This window comes from Ixodes scapularis, unplaced genomic scaffold (assembly GCF_016920785.2).
Source record: "Ixodes scapularis isolate PalLabHiFi unplaced genomic scaffold, ASM1692078v2 PGA_scaffold6__148_contigs__length_123643588, whole genome shotgun sequence".
Taxonomy (NCBI): domain Eukaryota; kingdom Metazoa; phylum Arthropoda; class Arachnida; order Ixodida; family Ixodidae; genus Ixodes; species Ixodes scapularis.
The window spans coordinates 60932764-60953938 of NW_024609881.1; the positions used below are offsets into that span (position 1 = coordinate 60932764).

At 46.5% G+C, this 21175-nt stretch overlaps 1 protein-coding gene across 1 annotated transcript; it reads right to left on the reverse strand.

Annotated features, from left to right (window-relative positions):
- Nucleotides 1–242: 242 nt before the first annotated feature.
- LOC121833052 lies at nt 243–4669 on the reverse strand. Its single transcript, XM_042286118.1, has 2 exons — nt 4653–4669; nt 243–770 (listed from the first exon to the last, which is right to left on the reverse strand). The coding sequence occupies exons 1-2, from the start codon at nt 4653–4655 to the stop codon at nt 252–254; spliced, it is 522 nt and encodes a 173-aa protein (XP_042142052.1). The 5' UTR covers nt 4656–4669; the 3' UTR covers nt 243–251.
- Between the last annotated feature and the right edge of the window lie 16506 nt (nt 4670–21175).

Below are 21175 nucleotides of genomic sequence, written 5' to 3' on the forward strand. Positions count from 1 at the left end.
TACAAATTAATGTATTTGACGTTGTGGCGTTCGCCTTCCGCCGTCCGCCGCAGGCGATCAACCAGACGACTCGTTCCTCGGGGTCAAACAGGGTTTATTACCATGACTCTGGTCCAGACTCGGGGCAGCAACTCCACTCGGCCACACGGGCCATCCCTTTTCTACCCTGTCGGCGCCGGGTGCCGCCCCCCCGCTAGTCGCCGGTTTGGCCGCCGTGTGGCGGGCCAAGCGCCCCACACCTCCCCCCCCTTTTAGAGGTCGAGGTCTAAGATGGCCTCCTCGTGGGCCGGGTCGCGGAGCAGATCCGGGCGGACTTGGCGGAGGATCCGGATGGCTTCCGCGACCTCCAACGGGCGGGGGGCTGCCGGAGGTGCAGCAGGAGGTGGCGCGGCTCGGCGAGCCCAGTCCGCCGCGACGCGGGCCTGGTGCAAGGCGCCCGCCAGGTGGGTGGGGCGGTGGAGCTCCGGCACCCCGCAGACGGGGCACAGCAGGCGGCGCTCCGCCTCGTTGTATACGGCCGCGGGCTCGTGCGGGTGCCGGTCCTCCAGCGTGTTGCCCCGGAAAGGCTCGGGGACGGACTCCGGGGGCGCGCCACGCTCGGGCCGGGGCTGCTCCCTCCAGCGTAGCGCTGAGGCCCAGCCCACCGGGCGGTCCTCTACCAGCACAGTCCAAGTCGCGACGGAGGCACGCTCACGGCGCGGCGGGAAGCGTGCCGCCAATCGCCTGAAATGATAGGCGTGGCGGGAACGCTCTTGGTGGCAGTGACGATCCTGCGGAGCAAATAGAGAACGGGCACACGAAGAAAAAGGACGAATTAACGGGTCTGGTTGTGATACGTCAAACATGCTCGGAGACACTCGCGAACAGAACAATCCCTTTGTGAAAACAAAGGGCAGACCCGCGGGAAGGAGATGGATCCTCTCCCCCCCTCTCCGCGAAGAGACGCAGCCAGCAAAAAAAAGGATATGAATAGAACAGGTGATGAGTCACCGAGGGCGTAGGTTGTACCGCCTGGGCGTAGTTCCGTGGTCCAAGGGCTGGCTGGGAGCTGGGATGTCCGGGACCTGCGGAAAAACTGCTGGCTCGCAGTAACGCTTGAGCTCAGACACGTGAATTGGGCCGTACTGCTGTGTACCATGCAGTCGTGCTAGGCGGTAGCTCAGCGGGGAAATTGTTTCCGTTATGCGAAAGGGTCCATCCCAACGGTTGGCGAGGGATGCTGCGAAGCCTTTCGACGCATCGCTGAGGGGATGTGTCCGACGAAGTACCAGGTCTCCAACCTGAAAGTGGACACTGCGGCGGCACTTGTCGTTCTGGGCGGCCTGTTGAAGACGAGCGACGTCGAGGTTCTCTCGTGCTTCACGAACGGCCGACGAGAGTCGGTGATGGACGTCCTGGGCGAACTGCGTGTATGGGCGTCCATTCTGCGCAACATCTGTGTATAGAAATGAATTTTCCATTGGGAAGGTTAGCTCCTTACCAAAGTTAAGACGAGCAGGGGTGAAACCAGTGGATCGGTTGACCGTGGTGCGCGTTGCAAATGCCATCTCGTCGAGTTTGGCATCCCAGTCTTTGTGACGGGCTGTGTGGGAAATCAACATCATTTTGAGGTTGCGGTTGATCCTCTCCGTGATGTTGGCTTGCGGATGATACGGCGAAGTCAGCTTGTGCCGTATTCCAAGCGCAGCGCAGGTGTCGACGAAAATCTTGCTTCGAAAATACGAAGCACCGTCCGTGATGAGCTCTGCAGGAAAGCCGAATCTCGTGAAAACTGACAGAAGGCAGTCCCAGATCCGCTGCGAAAGAAGCTTCCGTAAGGGGAACAGTTCGACCCACTTGGTGAAGTGGTCAGTCACAACAAGTAGGTACTGATTTCCGCGAGGACTACGTGGAAACGGTCCCATGACATCACATGCGACAATCTGCCAAGGCGACTGGCTAACGACTGGCTGCATTAATCCTGGTGGTTGGCCTCCGCGAGGTTTCGCCTTCTGACACACTGGACAACTGCGAGCATACTTCAGTACATCCTGCCTGATTCCTGGCCAAGTCGCAACACGACATAACTTATCGTAAGTCTTACTGCCGCTGCTGTGACCCGCTAATGCTGAATCATGGAAGTACCTGATGAATGATTTGCGCAGCTTCCGAGGTATCACAATCCGGAAAGGCGATCCATCGCTGTCGTCGTCTGCCTGGGGGATGTAGCGGAGAAGAAGTCCGTCCTGGCTGCGGATATTCTGTTATTGCACGCAGCTTGTCCTCGTTGGGGCGAAGAACTCCATTGTCCACTACAAAGCCAAGGAGGTTAATTTGTGGTGAAGCGAGCTGCACCTTGTCAGGGTGAATCGTCAGGCCGGCGTTGCGCAGGCGCTCGAGGACGATCCCAAGATGCTTCAGGTGTTCCTCGAAAGTCTGGGAAAAAATAACGATGTCATCCATGTATGCCATGGCGAATTTATATTTTGTGTCGCCGAGAACGATATCCATTAAGCGCTGGAAGCTAGCGGGTGAATTGGAAAGGCCAAAGGGGAGGCGGGTAAATTCAAACAATCCTCTGTGGCAAGTGAACGCAGTCTTTGGCACGTCCTCTGGATAAATCTCAATTTGCAAAAAACCTCGACTGCAGTCCAAAGTGGTGAACACTTTCGCGTTGCCAATCGCGTACATAACCGAGTCAATGGAAGGAAAGGGGTACGAATCTCTCACCGTCACTGCGTTGAGGCGGCGATAATCCACGCAAAGTCGTACCGAGCCGTCCTTCTTCGGAGCCAAGACGACGGGGGAGGCCCACGGACTCTGGGACTCTTGCACTGCTCCGGTATCCAGCATCTCCTGTAGTGCTGCGTCTAGTAGGGCTCGCTTGTGGACGCTGATGGGCCTAGGGTTGCACCGCAGTGGTCGGGCGTCACCAGTCTCGATGCGGTGTAGCAACACGTCGGTCTTGCCCGGGGTTTCCGTGAACATCGTTGCGAACGGCTGCAGGATGCTCTCGAGCTGCTGCTTTTGCGAGCTGGTTGCTGGGCACGCGTTGAGGGCGTCTCGGATGCCATCAGGAAGAACTGCAGCTGGCCGCGCTGTGTAGTGGGTCGGAAGGGTTGCGCCGGTGACGCAGTCTTCACGTCTGGTGAAGGGGGTCACGTGTGGCTGGTTGTCCAGCCGATACCCGCCGGCAGCAAAGTCGAGCGAAATTTTTTCGTCTGCAATGAAATCTCGGCCCAAGATAACAGGTACGGCCAATCCTGGCAGATAAAGGAAACGCTGACGCCGCGTTTTTCCGTCGAAAGAAATCCTCAGCCTTACTGCGCCTGCTGCTTTTGTTTGCGCGCCTGACGCTAACTGCAAAAGCGTGCTCGAACAACGGAGCTTAACATTTCTTGATTTGCAGAGTTCAAAAACGACGTCGCCGATAAGCGAAACTCCCGCGCCGGTATCGAACAGGGCGGCGAAAAGAACTCCGAGCAGAGAAATCGTTATCCTAGGCTCGATGCTGTGGTTTGTAGGTCGTACTCGACATACAGAAGGAAGTATTGCCGGCGACTTACATTTCCCGGGGCTGGTGGCGGCCTCGGGCGGCGAGGTCTCCGGGTTCAGCGCCGCGGGCCGCCTCGGTTTCCCTGGTCAGGCAGTTCTCGCTGCTCACGGGGCCGCCGTTGTGGGCACTGGCTGCGGAAGTGGCCACGCTGTCCGCAGTTGTAGCAGGAGTCATTCTGCCGCTGGGTTCCCACGTTGCCCCGTTCACTCCCACGTCGCCGGCTGCCTCTCGGCTCCGCCGGGTCATTCCCACGTTGCCAGCCGCCTCTCGGCTGGCGCTGGGGCCTTTCGGCCATCTGAAGATCTCGCCGAGGGTCATGCAGCCAGCTTTCGCTGTCCGGGAACTGCAGCCGGCCCCTCTCGGGGTTTCGCGGCACCCGCGGCGGGCTTCCACCCAAGTGCGGGCCCTGGGGGGACCAACCCCAGGCGCCTGGGGCTTCCCTCGGTCGGGAATTTAAGCTCACGCTGACCCCAGCCGGTGATGCAGCACCGAGCCTCCCGTCGCCATCCCGAGTGCACTCAAGGGTGTCCAGGGCGCGGGGCAAGTAGGCGTAGGCGCCGACCCTTTCGGGTGGGCGGTGAGTCGGAGGGGTGCGTTCCAGGGCGGTGCGTGCAGGTGGCGACCACGCGCACGATGGTTCGAGGGCTTCTGTGGCGGGGGGCGGCGGCCGGTAGTCCACGCTGGCCAGGATCATGTCTTGCACGCCGCGCGCCGCACGAACGAGGTCTTCCACGCTCTCGAACCGCCGCCCCTGAAGATAGACGTGGTAACGGGGGTGGCTCTGTCGGATGATGCGTGCAACCCTCTCCGACTCGGGAGCAGCTTTCGCCGCTCGGTTGAACAGCTCCTGCATGGCCCGGATGTATTCGACGAGGCCTTCCTCTGGATGCTGGGTACGTCGTTCGAGCTCCCGCTGGACTCGGGAGTCGTACCCCGGTGGCAGGAACTCTTCTCGGAAGCTACGGCGGAACGCCTCTAGGGACGGAAAGGGAGTTTGCAACACCCACCATCGTCTCGCGCTCGCTTGTAAGGCGAGGGGCAGGATGCGCTCGAGCACGAGCGCATCCTGCCCCTCGCCCAGACGACTCGTTCCTCGGGGTCAAACAGGGTTTATTACCATGACTCTGGTCCAGACTCGGGGCAGCAACTCCACTCGGCCACACGGGCCATCCCTTTTCTACCCTGTCGGCGCCGGGTGCCGCCCCCCCGCTAGTCGCCGGTTTGGCCGCCGTGTGGCGGGCCGAGCGCCCCACAACGTGTATATTTAAATACTAAAACGTGGGTATTTCAACTACAATTGCAATTAAATACAGTTTTGTTGACAAAAGTACATCTCTCAAATTTATTGTCACTGTCCAGAGCAGGAAGAAAACTACGTTCTGCACGGAATGCAGTGTCTCTCAATCAAGCAGTTGCGCTTAGTGACTTTGTGATTACGGTGCTAGTCCAGGGCAAGAATAGTGACGAAAGCGACTTTCACAGGCAGGCTGGCTAAATAAGTGCCTGTGACAACTTGTGATGCTTTTTTTCCTGATTTTCATCCATATTTTTGCCTGGAACATTCTAAATGCGCGGGTCGTCCAGATTTTCGTAACTAGAGCGAGTTGCAACAATAAAAAATTCTGTAGCTAGTGCTGCGCGTCTTGGTCTTATCGGTTCTTTGTTGGTCTACTCTATACCAAAATGTAATCAACAAAAAAGCTGCTTGAAGCTATTTACTTTTTTGACCTATTACAGCCAAGCTGATTACATTTTTTTCGTGATTATATTTCTATCACGTTACTAGAGCCTCGCACACTTACTCCCGAGTGTGCGGTGCAAAATTAAAATGAGACACCCAGAAACCCGTTGCAGGTGCCCTGAAATAGCTGACTCAAATTTCGAGGAATGTATTTGGAAAAGTATTTGGAGGAGACCAAATACATTTGCTTGCATTTCTATCTTGTACTTAAATGCTTTTTAGAAATGTAATTAAGATTGTAATTAAATAAATTTTTGTCTAAGTACTTTGTATTTGTGTTTCGATACATATTTGCATGTATTTTGCCCATCCCTGAAAATAGGTAATCTGATCTGGCGATTTTAAATATTCTGCGAAGATGCATTTAAGATGTTTATTTATTTTAAATATGGAAGAAACATACGTGAGTTTGTCGATTTTGTTTTAATTTCGACATTCGCTTTGGATACCAGCTTGTGGGGGCGGATTTCTACCCAAATAAAAGAAACATTGCGAAAAAAATTCAGTGAAGCTAAAAACAGAACAAGCTTTTTGGAAGTAGGCGTGACACGTTGCTATTTTGAAGTTGTGAAAGTCGCGCTGAAGATTCTTTGTTTGGCCCAAATTAACACACTCTTGATTCAGTATTTTATGAAATAGAGGCAAATGTATTAGACAAGAACCCGCACGCCTTTTATTATGGTCTTCGTCGATTGCACTGTCTTGGCTGCGATGAGCCCTTGGTCGACTGTTACTGTTGACCGGCGAACAAAAATCTCACCGGAATCGGGCGGCGGAGAAACGTTCACCGGAGAGAAGATCACCAGTGAAATGCTCGCTGCAAAATCGAAAAATGCAGAGAAAAGCTCATTTATGAAATATTTTATTATTGTTCGCACTGCAGTGTTTATATTTAAAACTCACGTCCGCACTTTGCTCAGCGCTCGCGCGCTTTTTGCGTGTTCGTATATTTGTAAAACCGAGTGTTCTCGTTCAGCCCCAGAAGAAGAGCTTTTCCCTTACAAAAAACTGTGATGCTTTTCTGGTGAAAGGCTGTTGAAAAAAGTCCTTAGAGGATATAAAATGTCAATAGCCTTTCATCTGACTTTCTCAAGCTTTTTTGTTGACTTTCTTTTGAATATTGGCCCACTATGTAATAAGAAAGTCAACAGACTTTTTGCAGCCTCCAAGATGCCTTTTCCTGCAGCTTTTCAATTGAAATGCTACAGCTTTTCAACTGAATAGCTACAGAAGGTTAAAAAAAGATTTACAGCTTAGCTATTCATTCACAAAAGTTTTGGAAGCTTTCTGTGGCTTTCCATTCTCCTCCGAATTCGCTGCAGCAAAATGTAGTAAAAAAAGAACAGATTTTCCAATATTTTTTAGTATGTTACTAAATTAGTAAATTTTGGTAAATTTTGCGGCACTTGAAGGCACTACCACATACATCCCACAACAACACATTAGAAACGAACACAAATACAAACACCATGAAGCACTGAACACCTGAATCACTCTTGCATTGACTGCTCCAGTGCCTTATATAGCCTACATATTGAAGGTATAATCATTTGGCCGGTGACCACCTCAGCACTTATTCAGGTTCGAAGTATTTGCTTCTTCTCGGGGGTCTGTCAAAGGGAAAACAGTTTTTCGAAGTGCGTGGACGATATCTCTTACTAAAACGCATTGGTACATCTAATAATAATTCGGCGCAGTCGCTAAAACAACACCCACAAAAACGGCTCCTAGAAGAAATATTGTCGCTTCTCTGCATAGCACGACTCCGGACGAAGCGAGTCAAGGCAGTTTCTCCAGTTTTAAATAGTTATTTTCCTTTTCTTTACTAGTTGACTATTTTATGTGGTCATTAAAGTCACTATAGTCACTTACAACGTCAGAACTGCCAGGTATGCCTTTCGAACGCTTGGCCTCCAGGCAACGCCCCATGCCTTCCGTCGTGCTTTGACTGCACGCGCGCGCTCGAGGTGCAAAAGCGCCTAAGCGTTATCAAGGGTAGTAGACTCGCGCTGGAGGCTTGACAACTGAAGCTGCTTTCCGTTCTCACCTTGTCAGAGACTACTGAGAAACTTAGCGACTTTTGGCATCTAGTCGGGGTGTACAATGTTCAATAAAAAGTCAACAGAAAGTCTGTAGATTTTCTATTGACCTTGGCTACCGAGAGTCAACTGAAAATTTTCAACACGAAGTAAACAGAGCGTCTGCAGTTATTCTGATCACACTGTAAACAGAAAGTCAGCAGAAAAAAATCAACATAAAGTTAATAGAAAGTCAACAGCTTTTCTTTTGACTGAGGCTGAAGAAAATCATCAGGAAAGTTTCAAGAGGAAGTCAGCAAACTTTCTGTTGATCATGTCAACAGAAAGTCATTAAAAAAGTCAACATAAAGTTAATAGAAAGTCAATAGCTTTTTTTTTATTCAGGCTGAAGAAAGTCATCAGAAAAGTTTCAACACAAAGTCAACAAACTTTCTGTTGACCCTGTCAACAGAAAGTCAAAGGCAAAAGAAAGTAATCAAGAGTCCACAAGAAGTCAACACTTTTTTCAATAAAAAGTCAAAAATCATTTTTATAGGGGACCCTCTAAGAAAAATGGGGAAGAGGCAAACAAATCTACAGTTTTGCAGAATGCGAGCATATAAAAAAGAAGGCAACACTTTTTTTGTTAACTTTTACTTTGAGACAGGACATTGCCTCAAAGCTGACTACTACGAAAAGCCACAATGTGACCTCAGTATTGGCACCCGACGACTCCTGGCACCCAAAAAGTATCAAGTTCGTCTTAGGACACATAACCGAAGGAAGTCATTGTTTACTACAAAGCAAAAGAAAAACAGAACATAAAATCACCGCGTGCGCAGCTGGCCAACTATAGGCAGCGCGCCTGTGGCCTCACGGTTACCGTGCTTATCTTCCACGCAAGCAGCCGAGGTTCGATGCCTGGCCGGGGATACACCTTTTTTTTATTGTTTCTGTAATGTCGCGTCCTAGTGAATTCCAGAACCCCGTTGCTTATTCGAGGTTAGAATGTTCTACGCGCCGAACCTTCTACGCCGGTTGTTCCAGAAGCCCACGCTTGTACGTAACGAGCTCCGCGTGGAGAGCCGGAGTCAGTCCCGATCCTGCTGTTTCGCCGACATCGACACCTGCGACGCCAACCTTCTATGTTGTTCACCCCATTTAACGTTTAGTTTTTTCAGTTATTCACCTCCTCATCATTTGTCATTCGTGACATTATCTTTATCTTTTTCATGCAAAGAAAAAAAACACTATTTACGAAAACGAGAAACGATCTGGCCAGAAACCATGATGTTCGATAAAACGGTGTTCTACGAAACGGCTTGGATGAAATAGACGTATTGCTATATTACCCTAGCATCAAGGATAATACAGGGATTGGTGTTGCACGCGCCACACGTGTTGGCCTCAGCAGTAGTAAGTTTTCTAAAACAAATTGCATCTTGCGCGCGTGAATCCATCAATGCTTTGTTTTGGTTACTCACTTCGAACCTTTTACAGGGAAGGCGTGCGCGTTTCCGAGACGGCTGTAAAACTCTACTCAAAAAACTTTTTTTTCTTTTCTATTTTTTTAAATAGATAAATCTAGAAACTGAAATAAGGTATTCTCTGCTGGAATAAGGACTATACTCGTCTGTGCACCGATCTTATTTTTTAAACTTGAATCGGTTATACACTCCGTGCGGGAACTATAGGGGGCGCTTTGAAAAACGCGCGTAGCGCCGCTAGCGGAGGAGCTGGCGTTCGACAGTGAGGCGCGCTCAGCAGCCTGCGGCGCGTTTTCGCGTGCGAAGCTGTGGAGGCGGAAGAGCGCACGGACGGAACTTTTGATTTTTTAAGCCGATAAGTGCTGGGGCAGATTTAAGAAGGGCATTTAGCTGTTCTCCGCTTCTTATATATTGAGTTTGAGTCGTTATTAGAGGTAAATTCTTTAGTTGCGGTCGAAAAAGGGGTTGGAGCAATTTTGCGAAAAGCAAGACAGCCGCCTCTATAATTGCTCTCAGTGGGAAATTTGTTTCGCTCGTCGCTGTAGACGTAGGACTGCTGGGACGATGATATTTGGAGGCGAGTGAGATGTTCACTAAGTTTGTCCACTAAGTGGGCCAAGTTTTATTAATGCAGCAGATGTGAAAGTTATGGTTCGAACAAATAAAGGAATAAAGCTGTCAGGGATATCCAATATTGGACCCAAAATGTTGTGTCTGCACCGGGCTGTGCGAAGTGCAGATTTTGACACACAGGTTCTTGGACATGACCGTAACTTGACACAACAGTTATAATACTAAAAATAGGTGGCCTAGGGAAACCAGGTGGAAATTTGGTTTGGGCGGCGCAACTGAATGGGAAACGGTTTTGACCGAGAGAGGGCTCTCAAGGGTATACCACGCGTCGTGGGAGATGGAGGCTTTACAGTCAGGTAGGGACTAGTGCACTGTAGTTCCGATTGAAACAACTTTACGAAAGGTGGCTTCAAAGCCGAGAAAACCAAGTCGCCGGCTAACACACGGTTTGACCGTGAAAGGCTTTTCAGGTCAGCTGTTGTGCGAGGAGCTGATTTTCGGCACACAGGTACTTTGACAACCGTAACTTGACAAAACACTTATTATACCTAAAAAAAGGTGGCATAGTTTAACCAGGTAAAACTATTTTTGGGCGGCGTAACTAAATGGGAACCGGTTTGGACCGTCAAAGGCTGCCAAGAGAATACCACTCATCATGGCCGGGAGGTACGCACTTTACAGGTAGGAGCAGTGCTTAAAGTTCCCGTAAATTGAGGGGGGGGGGGTTCCTACAAGAAGGCAGGGGAAAGGGGGGGAAGTTTTGATGAGATGTAATAGATGCACACAAAATAAACCCCACTGCTGACTCTGTCCACGCTGTACCTGGAACCCTCAACCCCAAATGTCACATCCCTAAAAACAAGCTATCTTATTGCAAGATATGATTTTGATTTCACTAATTCTGGGGCTTTGGAGGAGGGTCTCAGACCATCCGTTAAAATCAGGGGGGGGGGGGGGGTCGAGGTCGAGACCCCCTGAGACCCCCCAAACTTTAAGCCCTGGGTAGGAAGGGACCAGTAGACGGTACTTCCAGTTCGAATAACTTTGCGATAAGTGGCTCTAAAACTGAGAAAAATAATTATTGTCTACAAGACTCGGGGTGTCAGCGTTTCTAAATCCAAAACGAGGCTGATCAAAAAAGAAAGCACACCACATAAACTTCCATACTCAAACATCAATTGTCCAGTGATTTCAAGTTTCATTGTAGTTTTCCTTAGATTCATATTTGTCACTTCTTGTACCGTCCAAACCTTTCTTCATGAAATACAGACCGCGTGCCATACTGGTCCGGAAATATCATCGACACGTACGATGGAAACGAAACTTCTTTCGAGGACATTCCTTCAACGAAATTTGCACTGCATACCCGCGAGTGTGCGATGGCATTTCACTTCGAGCTGAGATATGTAGTCGTTACTGGTACGAAAACAAACGCAGAGCGCAAAGCGGCAGTGTAGAATATGTCAGCCGCGCCGACACAGTGGCAGACATGATCGGGATACCAAATTTCTCGCGTCGTACGGCACGGGTTCATCGTTGTGGCTGTTCCACAAAGATCGGCGAGGTGAAAAACTGTGAAACTTCGTCCCCACGAGATACGACGTATAACTATTAAAGCACTTAACGACACAGCAGTTCAGGCTGTTAACCCAGCGCAACCGCACCGCTCCAACTTCAATGCGTACCAATGTACGCGGCGTGGTTTCGTTTCGCAGGGGCTCTCACTGCCTACCTTCGGTAACGGCCGCGCGGCGGCGCGCCGGTCGCGTCGCACGGAGTGTATAGTATGGGACGAAGACCACTGCGGAGGTGGCCGCAGTACCTCACTGATAAGCAAACATTCGACTTTATCTGAGTTTCGCTTAAAATACAATTAACTCACTTCGAAAAAAAAAAGAAAAAAAAACGCTATCTGTTATTTTGTTAATATAATCACATGGCCCACAAATCAACCAGCGCACTTTTACTATCTTAGCTTGTGCAACAGCGTTTACTTATTTGAGTGATTTGCGGTGGCGGCGTCTCGTCCGGGCAAACAAAACAACAACAAATCCGGTGCTCGGTAAAATATGCTAGGGCCTTAGTGGCAATTCAGTTTTGAGAAATGATTAATCGGAACACGTAATTATGGAAGTTATAGTTTTAATAACTTGTTTAAAGCATAGCTTTGTCACAGTAAAACTACGCTTAGATCAGTACGTATACAAGGCGCAAAACTATCTAAACTTGTGGTTTTTAATTTTTTGGCATTTCGGCAGTACATCAGATAGTTCTGATTTCGTGCCATTTAGAAAACGCACACCGATTTAGGAGTCGGGGTGGCCGTTGGATTCCGGTGCTCCTGAAAAATAAGTTGGGACTCTAATGGCTGCTTATGATGGTATCGGGAACTGGTTCATTTCGTTCCTTTTTTCGCACAAGGAGATCAGAAACTTTTTAGAGTAAGTAGCTTTATTTTTTAAACCACTGCTCCACGGGAATGAAAAGTAGGCTCTGAGGGGCCGTTATTTAGGACGCAACACCATTCTGAGTTGTGGTAGATTATTTAGCATCATTATGACACGACACATGGCATATTTCGTTTTGTAATCACGATATGGCATATTTCGTTTTGTAATCACGATATGGCATATTTCGTTTTTGTAATGACGATATCAACAGTCTACATGCTATCTGGAAATCGTATTGTACGACAAACCTCGGAAAGTGAAGAACCGAGCGAAATGAATCCAAAGTATCAGGCAGCTGAATGAGGCGTTCTCTAACCGCGTTTTTTTTTTTTTTTTTTTTCTAAACCAGTAAGAATGGGACAAAGGGCCCCTTCGCGATAGCCCCGGAGGCCCAAAACACTCCCCGCTATCCTCTTTTTGAACGAATAAAACACAAAGCCATTCTGGCAGCTGGCAAGGCGCAGAGCCTTCGCAGGGCGGTTGGACGGGGTGTCCGCTTATAACAGGAACAAAAAGTCAAGCTTTTTTTTTATTTTTATTTGGAAGTAGAACTATACCACAAGCACTTGAGTGGAAAGGCTTTGCCCCCAGTGGCCATCTGGATTTTGAAAAAGTCCCTATCGGAGATGAAATTCTACTGCTATGTCCTCTTAAATCATGCAACATGAAGGAAACAAAGCACATGGAGGAAACGAACACAAAAATCATTACTAAGCACTCACAACCCACTCATCCTACTCCCCTTGGTTACCGCACAGCCTTATATACCCTACATAAGAAAGGTATTCATTTGGCAAGTGACCACCTCAGCATTTATTAAGTTTCCCAGTTTGCTAGTTCCTCCTTGGAAGTCTCATAAATGATAAACAGTGTTTCGACGTCATTGGACTCTACCCTTAATAGAAAAAGATTGGTACAAGCAAATAATCGTTCGGTGCAGTAATCCACGAACGACCAAACTCAATTGCATTCCTAATGAGTAAATTCAATACAATCGATATTGAGTTTCTTATGACCAAACTCCATTGCATTCCTAATCAGTAAATTCAATAGGATCGATATTGAGTTTCTTATGACCAAACTCAATTGCATTCCTAATGAGTAAATTCAAAAGGATACATATTGCATTTCTAATGAGCTAACGCAATTTCATTGTTTTTGAAATTGCTTAATGAGTATTTTCAAAAAAGTATATATTCAGATCTTAATGACCAAACTCAATTGCATTCCTAATGAGTAAATTTAACACAATCTATATTGAGCTTCTTATTACTAAACTCAATTGCATTCCTAATGATTAAATTCAAAAGGGTACATATTGCATTTCTAATGAGTAACCCAATTTCATTCTTAATTAACAATTTCAGAAGAATATATATTCAGATCTTAATGACCGAACTCAATTGCATTCATAATGAGAAAATTCAATAGAACCTATATTGAGTTTCTTATGACCAAACTAAATTGCATTCCTAATGAGTAAATTTAAAAGGATACATATTGCATTTCTAATGAGCAAACCCAATTTCATTGTTTTAGAAATTGCTTAATGAGCATTTTCAAAAAAATATATATTCAGATCTTAATGACCAAACTCGATTGCATTCCTAATGATTAAATTCAATACAATCTATATCGAGTTTCTTATTACCAAACTCAGTTGCATTCCCAATGAGTAAATTCAAAAGGATACATATTGCATTTCTAAAGAGCAGACCAATTTTATTCTTAATGAACAATTTCAAAAGAATATATATTCAGATCTTAATGACCAAACTTAATTGCATTCCTAATGAGTAAATTCAATAGAATCTATATTGAGTTTCTTATTACAAAACTTATTTGCATTCCTATTGAGTAAATTCAATATGATCGATATTGAGTTTCTTATGACCAAACTCAATTGCATTTTTAATGAGTAAATTCAATAGGATCGATATTGAGTTTAAATGACCATACTCAATTGCCTTCCTAATGAGTAAATTCAATTGAATCGATATTGAGCTCTTAATGACCAAACTCAATTGCATTCCTAATGAGTAAATTCAATAGAATCGATATTGACTTTTTTATGATAAAACTCTGTTGCATGCCAAATTAGTAAATTCATTAGAATTGATATTGAGTTTCTAATGATCGAACTCAATTGCATTCCTAGTGAGTAAAGTCAATAGAATCGATATTGAGTTTCTTATGATCAGTCTCAATTGCATCCCTAATCAGTAAATTCAATAGAATTAAAATTCAGTTTCTAATGATTTAACTCATAAGACATTGAGTTTATATTGAGTTTCAATTGACTCTATAGGAACACAATAAAAAGTCAATTGAAACTCATTGATATTTTTTGTAAGGGTTTGACGAGTTCCTGCGGCAGCAAGAACACCATAGAGCTTGTTGCAGCAGCTGCGTACAACGGCATCTGTCGCCGTTGAATAAACGCAAAAAACAGCACGGCACATTTCGAAAAAAAATTGATTAAATTGTATAAAACAAATTTACATTAACAAGAGCGCGCCCCAATGTAGTGCAGTGTAAGTGTGTATGTTCCTCTGTGCTGGACGCACATCCGCGGTACACAACAGGTGGGATATTTGACATCGTCGACGAGTGCTCAGAGGATTGTGATGGACGCTTCTACCACTACCCGCGACATCGTGGTCAGTGTGGATGACATCGAACGTCTTGGATGCTGCAGCATGGACGAGAACGTGAGGAGTTCCTGGAACAGTACTGCGGATCAGGAGCAGACACTAGAGGAGAACCGGGCGGCTTATTTAAGGTGACCATTGAGTATATTTTATATTCATGTAATACATTCTTTCCGATATTCAGTCTAGCCCCTTCGATAAGTATCATCACCCAAGTCAAGTCATCTGTAGATGCTAATGGCTGCATTTTAATGTGTGATAAAAGATTCTAGACGTTCGTCCGCTGTGTCCTGAAGATTTCAGACGTTAATCCGCTGTATTCTGAAGATTTCAGACGTTCATCCGCTGTATCGTTGTTGGATGTCCCTTACAAAAATGATCAATGAGTTTGAATTGACTTTCTACTGTGTTCCTATAAAGTCAATTGAAACTCAGTATAAACTCAACGTCTATTGAGTTTGATCATTAGAAACTCAATATCGATTCTATTGATATTACTCATTAGGAATGCAATTGAGTTTGATCATTAGAAAATCAATATCGATTCTATTGATTTCACTCATTAGGAATGCAATTGAGTTTGATCATTAGAAAATCAATATCGATTCTATTGATTTCACTCATTAGGAATGCAATTGAGTTTGATCATTAGGAAATCAATATCGATTCTATTGATTTCACTCATTAGGAATGCAATTGAGTTTGATCATTAGAAAATCAATATCGATTCTATTTATTTCACTCCTTAGGAATGCAATTGAGTTTGGTCATTAGAAAATCAATACCGATTCTATTGATTTCACTCATTAGGAATGCAATTGAGTTTGGTCATTAGAAAATCAATATCGATTCTATTGATTTCACTCATTAGGAATGCAATTGAGTTTGGTCATTAGAAAATCAATATCGATTCTACTGATTATACTCATTAAGAATGCAAGTGAGACAGATCATAAGAAACTCAATATCGATTCTACTCATTTTACTCATTAGGAATGCAGTGGAGTTTGATTATTAGAAACTCAATATCGATTCTAATGAATTTACTCATTAGGAATGCAATTGAGTCTGCTCTATTGTGAACTTGATATACATATATTCCTTTGAATTTAATCATTAAGGATGCAATTGAGTTTGCTCATCATGATGAATGCAATATCCATGATGCAAACGAGTTTTATCGTCAAGAACTCAATATTATTTTGAATTTATTTATTTGCAAAAACCTTTTATCATTAAGAGGTCAATATTTTTTGAGTTTACTCATTAGATATATAAGTTTCATCATTCATTATTTTGACCTTAGTCACTGGACATGAACTTGAGTTTAATCCCTTGCAACAGACATTTCTTTGTCTCCTCAATAGGGATTCAAAAGAGTTTGTATCAATGAGTAGTTGACATCAGCTGGTTTGTGCTTTCTGCTTTAGACCCCCCCCCCCCCCCCCAGCAAGGGTACCCTGCAAAAAGACCAATGCACTTATGTCTCAGAATAAACATTTTTGCTCAGACTCATATGTGCAAACATTGGAATCCAAAACTTCCCAGGTAGCACGCCAGAGGAATGCCCAACTTGGGCAAAGGTCTGGCAAACATAAGGGCCCAACTTTGGCGCAGTTAGGTTTTTGCACCATGGCATTCATCAGTGCCAAAGTACGGTGCCTAACTATAGCCTAAGTTGGGCGATCCTATGGCATGCCAAAGTTTGGCTCTTCTCCGGTACGCCAGAGGAGTGCCAAAGTTGGTGCCATACTTGAGCCATAACTGCCATAGTAAATCCTAATCTGGGAATTCGGGGCATGCCAAGGTTTGGCATTTCTCCGGTCTGCCAGAGGAGCGCCAAAGTTGGTGCCATACTTCAGCCATAACTGCCAGAGCAACGCCTAATTTCGGTATTCGGGACGTGCCAAGGTTTGGCGTTTCTCTGGTCCGCCAGAGGAGCGCCAAAGTTGGTGCCATACTTCAGCCATAGCTGCCAGAGCAACGCCTCATTTCGGTATTTGGGACGTGCTAAGGTTTGGCGTTTCTCTGGTCCGCCAGAGGAGCGCCAAAGTTGATGCAATAATTCAGCCATAACTGCCAGAGCAACGCCTAATTTGGGTATTTCGGACACGCCAAAATTTGGCGTTTCTCTGATACGCCACAGGAGTGCCGAAGTGTGCCATACTTGAGCCATAACTACCAAAGCAACGCCTAATTTCGGTATTTCAGCCTCGCCGAGTTTGGCTTTTCTCTGGTCCGCCACAGTTGTGCCAAAATAAGTGCCAGACTTGAGCCATAACTGCCGCAGTAAATGTTAATTTGTCGATTCGGGGCATGCCGAAGTTTGGCTCTTTTCTGGCTACCCACTGAAGTGCCAAATAAGTGCCAAAAGTGGCAAAGAAAGCCGAGAGGCCAGCCCAAGTTTCGAATATCTCTGGTGTGTCACAGAAGTGCTCTTTTACGCGTCCCAGGAGAGAAATAAAATAAATAAGCGTTGGAAGCACGATAGTAAGATGTCATCACCTCCGTTCCCAAGCAGCACGGCAATACTTTGCAGTATCGTGCCAGTGCCGGCCGAAAGTCGGTTACAATATCGCTCAACTGTCCAGTTTTGCACCACCGTTTGATACCCGGCAGGTATTGCCGTACAGCTGTTTCGCCCCGGCCTAGCGTTCGCGTAATATTGTGCGAAAACTCTACGATGCGTCTGCTTCGTATTGGCCGAACGTCGTGCAAGTATGTGTACGTTACATGTCATTTGTTGCATATCCAATCACTTATACGGACAAACAAATTTTTTCGATCGCTCCCAGAAGTTTATTAAACAACTATCATTACACACAGTGTATTCTCAACATATTTACAAAGGTCACACTTCTCTGTAAAACGAAAAGCAAATTATAAAATACAATTAACACTGTCCTCATGCCAAGCAAAACTCATCACACGTAAAACCGCGGAGAATGAAAGGAAAGCAGGGCGACTATCAGAATCATGCTTGCAGTGCACTTACTAATAAAAGAGCGATATCATGTAATCCTTGATAGATGCATAATCCAACTCAGGCACCCCACAAACACATTCGAGGAAGAAGGTTGCGCACATTCAACTGACGTCTCGTCGTCGGCGAAGAGCAGTTTTTGTCGAAGCGTGTCCAACAAACACATCACAAGTATTCCAAGAACTCCGGTGCAAAAAATGACTGTTACCGAAAAATTGGCATGGACGTATTCCGACCGTTTACGACGAAAAAACACGGCCGCGTCTGCAACGCACGAAAGCAACAGAACACTGAAGAGCCCAGTTCGAAAACCGGACCTACGTGGCCTGCTTATTTCTATAACTAGGCAAACGGCGAAAACGACAGCCCCAGAGATCCCATCAGCGTGACAGAAAACGTCACGTGACAAATTTTTGTCCAAACTTTTTTGTCCTACGCGTCCTATGTAGAGAGGTCACGCTGAGTAACGCGTTTCGCTTCATCCTTTGATTTTCTTAAAGCGGCTGTCGCGCTCGCTGACAGTCACACGAAGACGCAAAAGCAGGTGGGGAGGATTTGCAAAAGGCGAGGTCGAAGGGGCATCAACAACGCATAAAAGGAAAGGCCGCTTTTGCCGGTGACCTTGTCGCCTTGCCTAGTCTGTCAGCGTTCGGCTTCCATTAAAGGGGTCATGAAACGCTTTTCCAACTTTTTCCTGTTTCGCTTTCCTCCTGAACTCATAAATCGCGCATTCCACCAAACAGTTGAAGAAGACGAAAAGGGGGAGTCCCCTCTTGCTCGCACTGCCGTTTGTGTAATCCCGGACACATCCATTCTCCCCCTAGAAGATTAGCCCGTCGCTCAAAATTCAGACAAAAGTCGCTTTCCCCACCCCGTTCATTCCGAAGCTGACAGTGCTGTTGAAGCTACGTGCTCGTTGGGCCTAGGGTGCCTTCATGTGCGCTTCGCATAGGGTGATGCCAACTGCCTGTTTCCCTTTCCCACACCCTCGTCCACCGCCATTTTGTTTCTCTCATTGTTTCCCCGCGCGCCGGAAAGTGGCCTTTGTGTCCATCGATAATCCCATCCGAGGGGGAAAATGCTAATCCTCCCTCCGTGGGTTCCACAACGCTGCTCCGAACTTGTGAGATAAGGTGCTTGTTTCCGGGAGGGTTATAAGCCCCACGGATTATCGCCGAGGAACAATATGGCAGCTAGTTTGTCGGCGAGTGGTATTACAAAGGATGGCATCACCCTAGCAAAGCGCACATGAAGGCTCCCTAGTTGGGCCAGCCACACTTGCCACGTGAGCGTGGTAAATGTGACTGCAGAGAATGAAGTCAGGTGATGAAAGGGAGGCGGCTGATTGGTCCGGCAAGCGTGTAGCTTCCACCACAATGTCAGCTTAGGGGTGAAGGGAATAAGTGAGGTCCGGTTGCGTGTGACGTCAGTTTGGACCCGATAACGCGCTTTTGGGACCGCGGTTGTATCACAGTGAAAAGGCAGAGAGGTTGCGAAGGGGAGGAGGTACGAAATAGTCCGCTCTGTTTTCAAATTTTCGCACTGAAAGTCAGGCTTTTGACTTGCTACCTTTTCCTTTTGGTCCACTGAACGATATGCTATTAGTAAAATCCCAATCTAAAATGATTTATCCCAACCCAAAAATCGTTTCATGGGCCCTTTAAGGGCCTAAGAAAGATAATCTCCTTTCTTGAGAGCGAAATGGACGGGGTGGTTATGTTTTCCGGGCTTGTCGCCATCCGATAGGCCTCAATTATTTCTCTCCCCATTTGCTCACAGTGGCCTCCCATGGCTGTCGTGCCGGTGAAATTAGGAGCGCAAAAATACTCCACAAGCCGGGCGAAGACGTGATAAATGTAATAACAAAAACGGCTTGACATCACAAAAATATCAATTTGATTAAACGTTTCGCCTCCCATGCGGGAGGCATCTTCAGTAGACCGCAGAGCGAGTGAGAGTCGCACAAAAAAGTTCGGTTATTTAGGCATAAAGTTTGTGTACGCGTCCGGCAGGGGGCCACGGTTCTTGCTTACCAGCGATGAATCACTTCCGCGTTTGTCGTTCTGGATGAACCAAGATTCCAGCAGCTTCCTCGGTTCCCACCTTTTATCCCCCTCCAAGGTGGATGCCTTGTCAATGTCAAATTGGTGTCCTGACGTCCATGCGTGGTCGACGAGTTCGGACATGAAGCGGGTGGCGGTCCCGTGCGTGTTCTTTTAGTCTTGTTTTTCTTTTTCGTCTCGTCGCTCCAATGTAGGAAGCGTCACATTCCTTGCACTGTACCTGGTAAATCACGACACTTTCTGCCTCTGGCAGGGTCGGATCTTTTGGCTTGGAGATAACATTGGCGATTGTTCTGTAGGGTTTGAATACAGTTCGTACCCCCAACGGCCCAAGGCCGCGTCCCAATGCCTCCGAAACCCTTAACGTAACGTGTTCGTTCGGCTCGATCCAGGCGCCGATGGGACATTTGTTTGTTGGTCAACAAGAACGCATTGGTCTTAATGAGTTGAAGTCAGACAGCTCCATCATGATTTTAAAGGCCGACAAAGGAAAAAGAACCGTTGTGCTTGATAGGGATGACTACATGAACAAGATGTATGAAGTTATAAACGACAGTCACTATTTCGTGAGGCTATCAAGAGATCCCGCTGCTAAGTCCGAAAGAGAGTTAGTTGACCACCTTCGAGAGCTGAAAAAGAAAGGACGTATCAGTGACGACTTATACCGTCGTCTCTTCTCCTTTGACGCCGCGACACCCAAGATGTATGAACTCCCCAAAATTCACAAACCGGGTTGCCCCCTACGCCCGATTGTATCTTTTATTAGTTCATCCACTTACAGCCTTTCCAAATATCTGGTTATGATTCTGAGCCCTCTTACAAGAAAAAATGAGTTTAGCCTCCGGAATTCCCATGACTTTGTTGAACTTATACGCGCTCAGACCCTGCTACCGCACGAGGCTATGGTATCCTTTGATGTGATTTCATTATTTACGAATGTCCCCAACGCCCTGGCGGTTGATGTCGCCCGTGACCGGTTGTTGGCAGACCAGTCGTTGTCCACTCGCACAACCCTCCTTGTTGAAGACGTTATACTCCTTTTGCGTTTTTGTCTCAACCAGTGTAATCTTAGTTTTAATGGGGACATATATCATCAGGTCAGCGGATGCCCTATGGGGAGTTCAGCTTCCGACACCGTCTCGAATCTCGTCATGGAATATGTTGAGGAAAGGTAATGTCTGGCATTGATTTCCCTGTGAAGTTCTACCGTTGTTATGTCGATGACACTTTTGTAATGGTTAACAGAGAGAACGTAACTGATTTTGACCGCAATTTGAATAGTGTCCACCCCTCAATTCAGTTCACCTGCGAACATGAAACCGATAGTACCTTGCCGTGTTTAGATGTACGTGTCCATAGAACTAGTGAACCTTTTTTAAGATGGAGACATCCGTATATCGTAAACCATGTGACATACAAAACTTTCTTGACTACCACTCTCATCACCCTACTTAACACAAAAGCTCAGTTGTAAGATCGTTACTTCATCGTTCAGAAACTGTCCCATCTAAGTCAACACTTAGCATTCAAGAACTTAGCCATGTGCGGGAGGTTTTGAAAAAACGTAACTACCCCGACTGGTTTGTCAATCGCGTTAGGAAACAAATGTCCCATCGGCGCCCGGATCGAGCCGAACGAACACGTGACGTCGTGTGCATCCCGAAGGCATTGGGA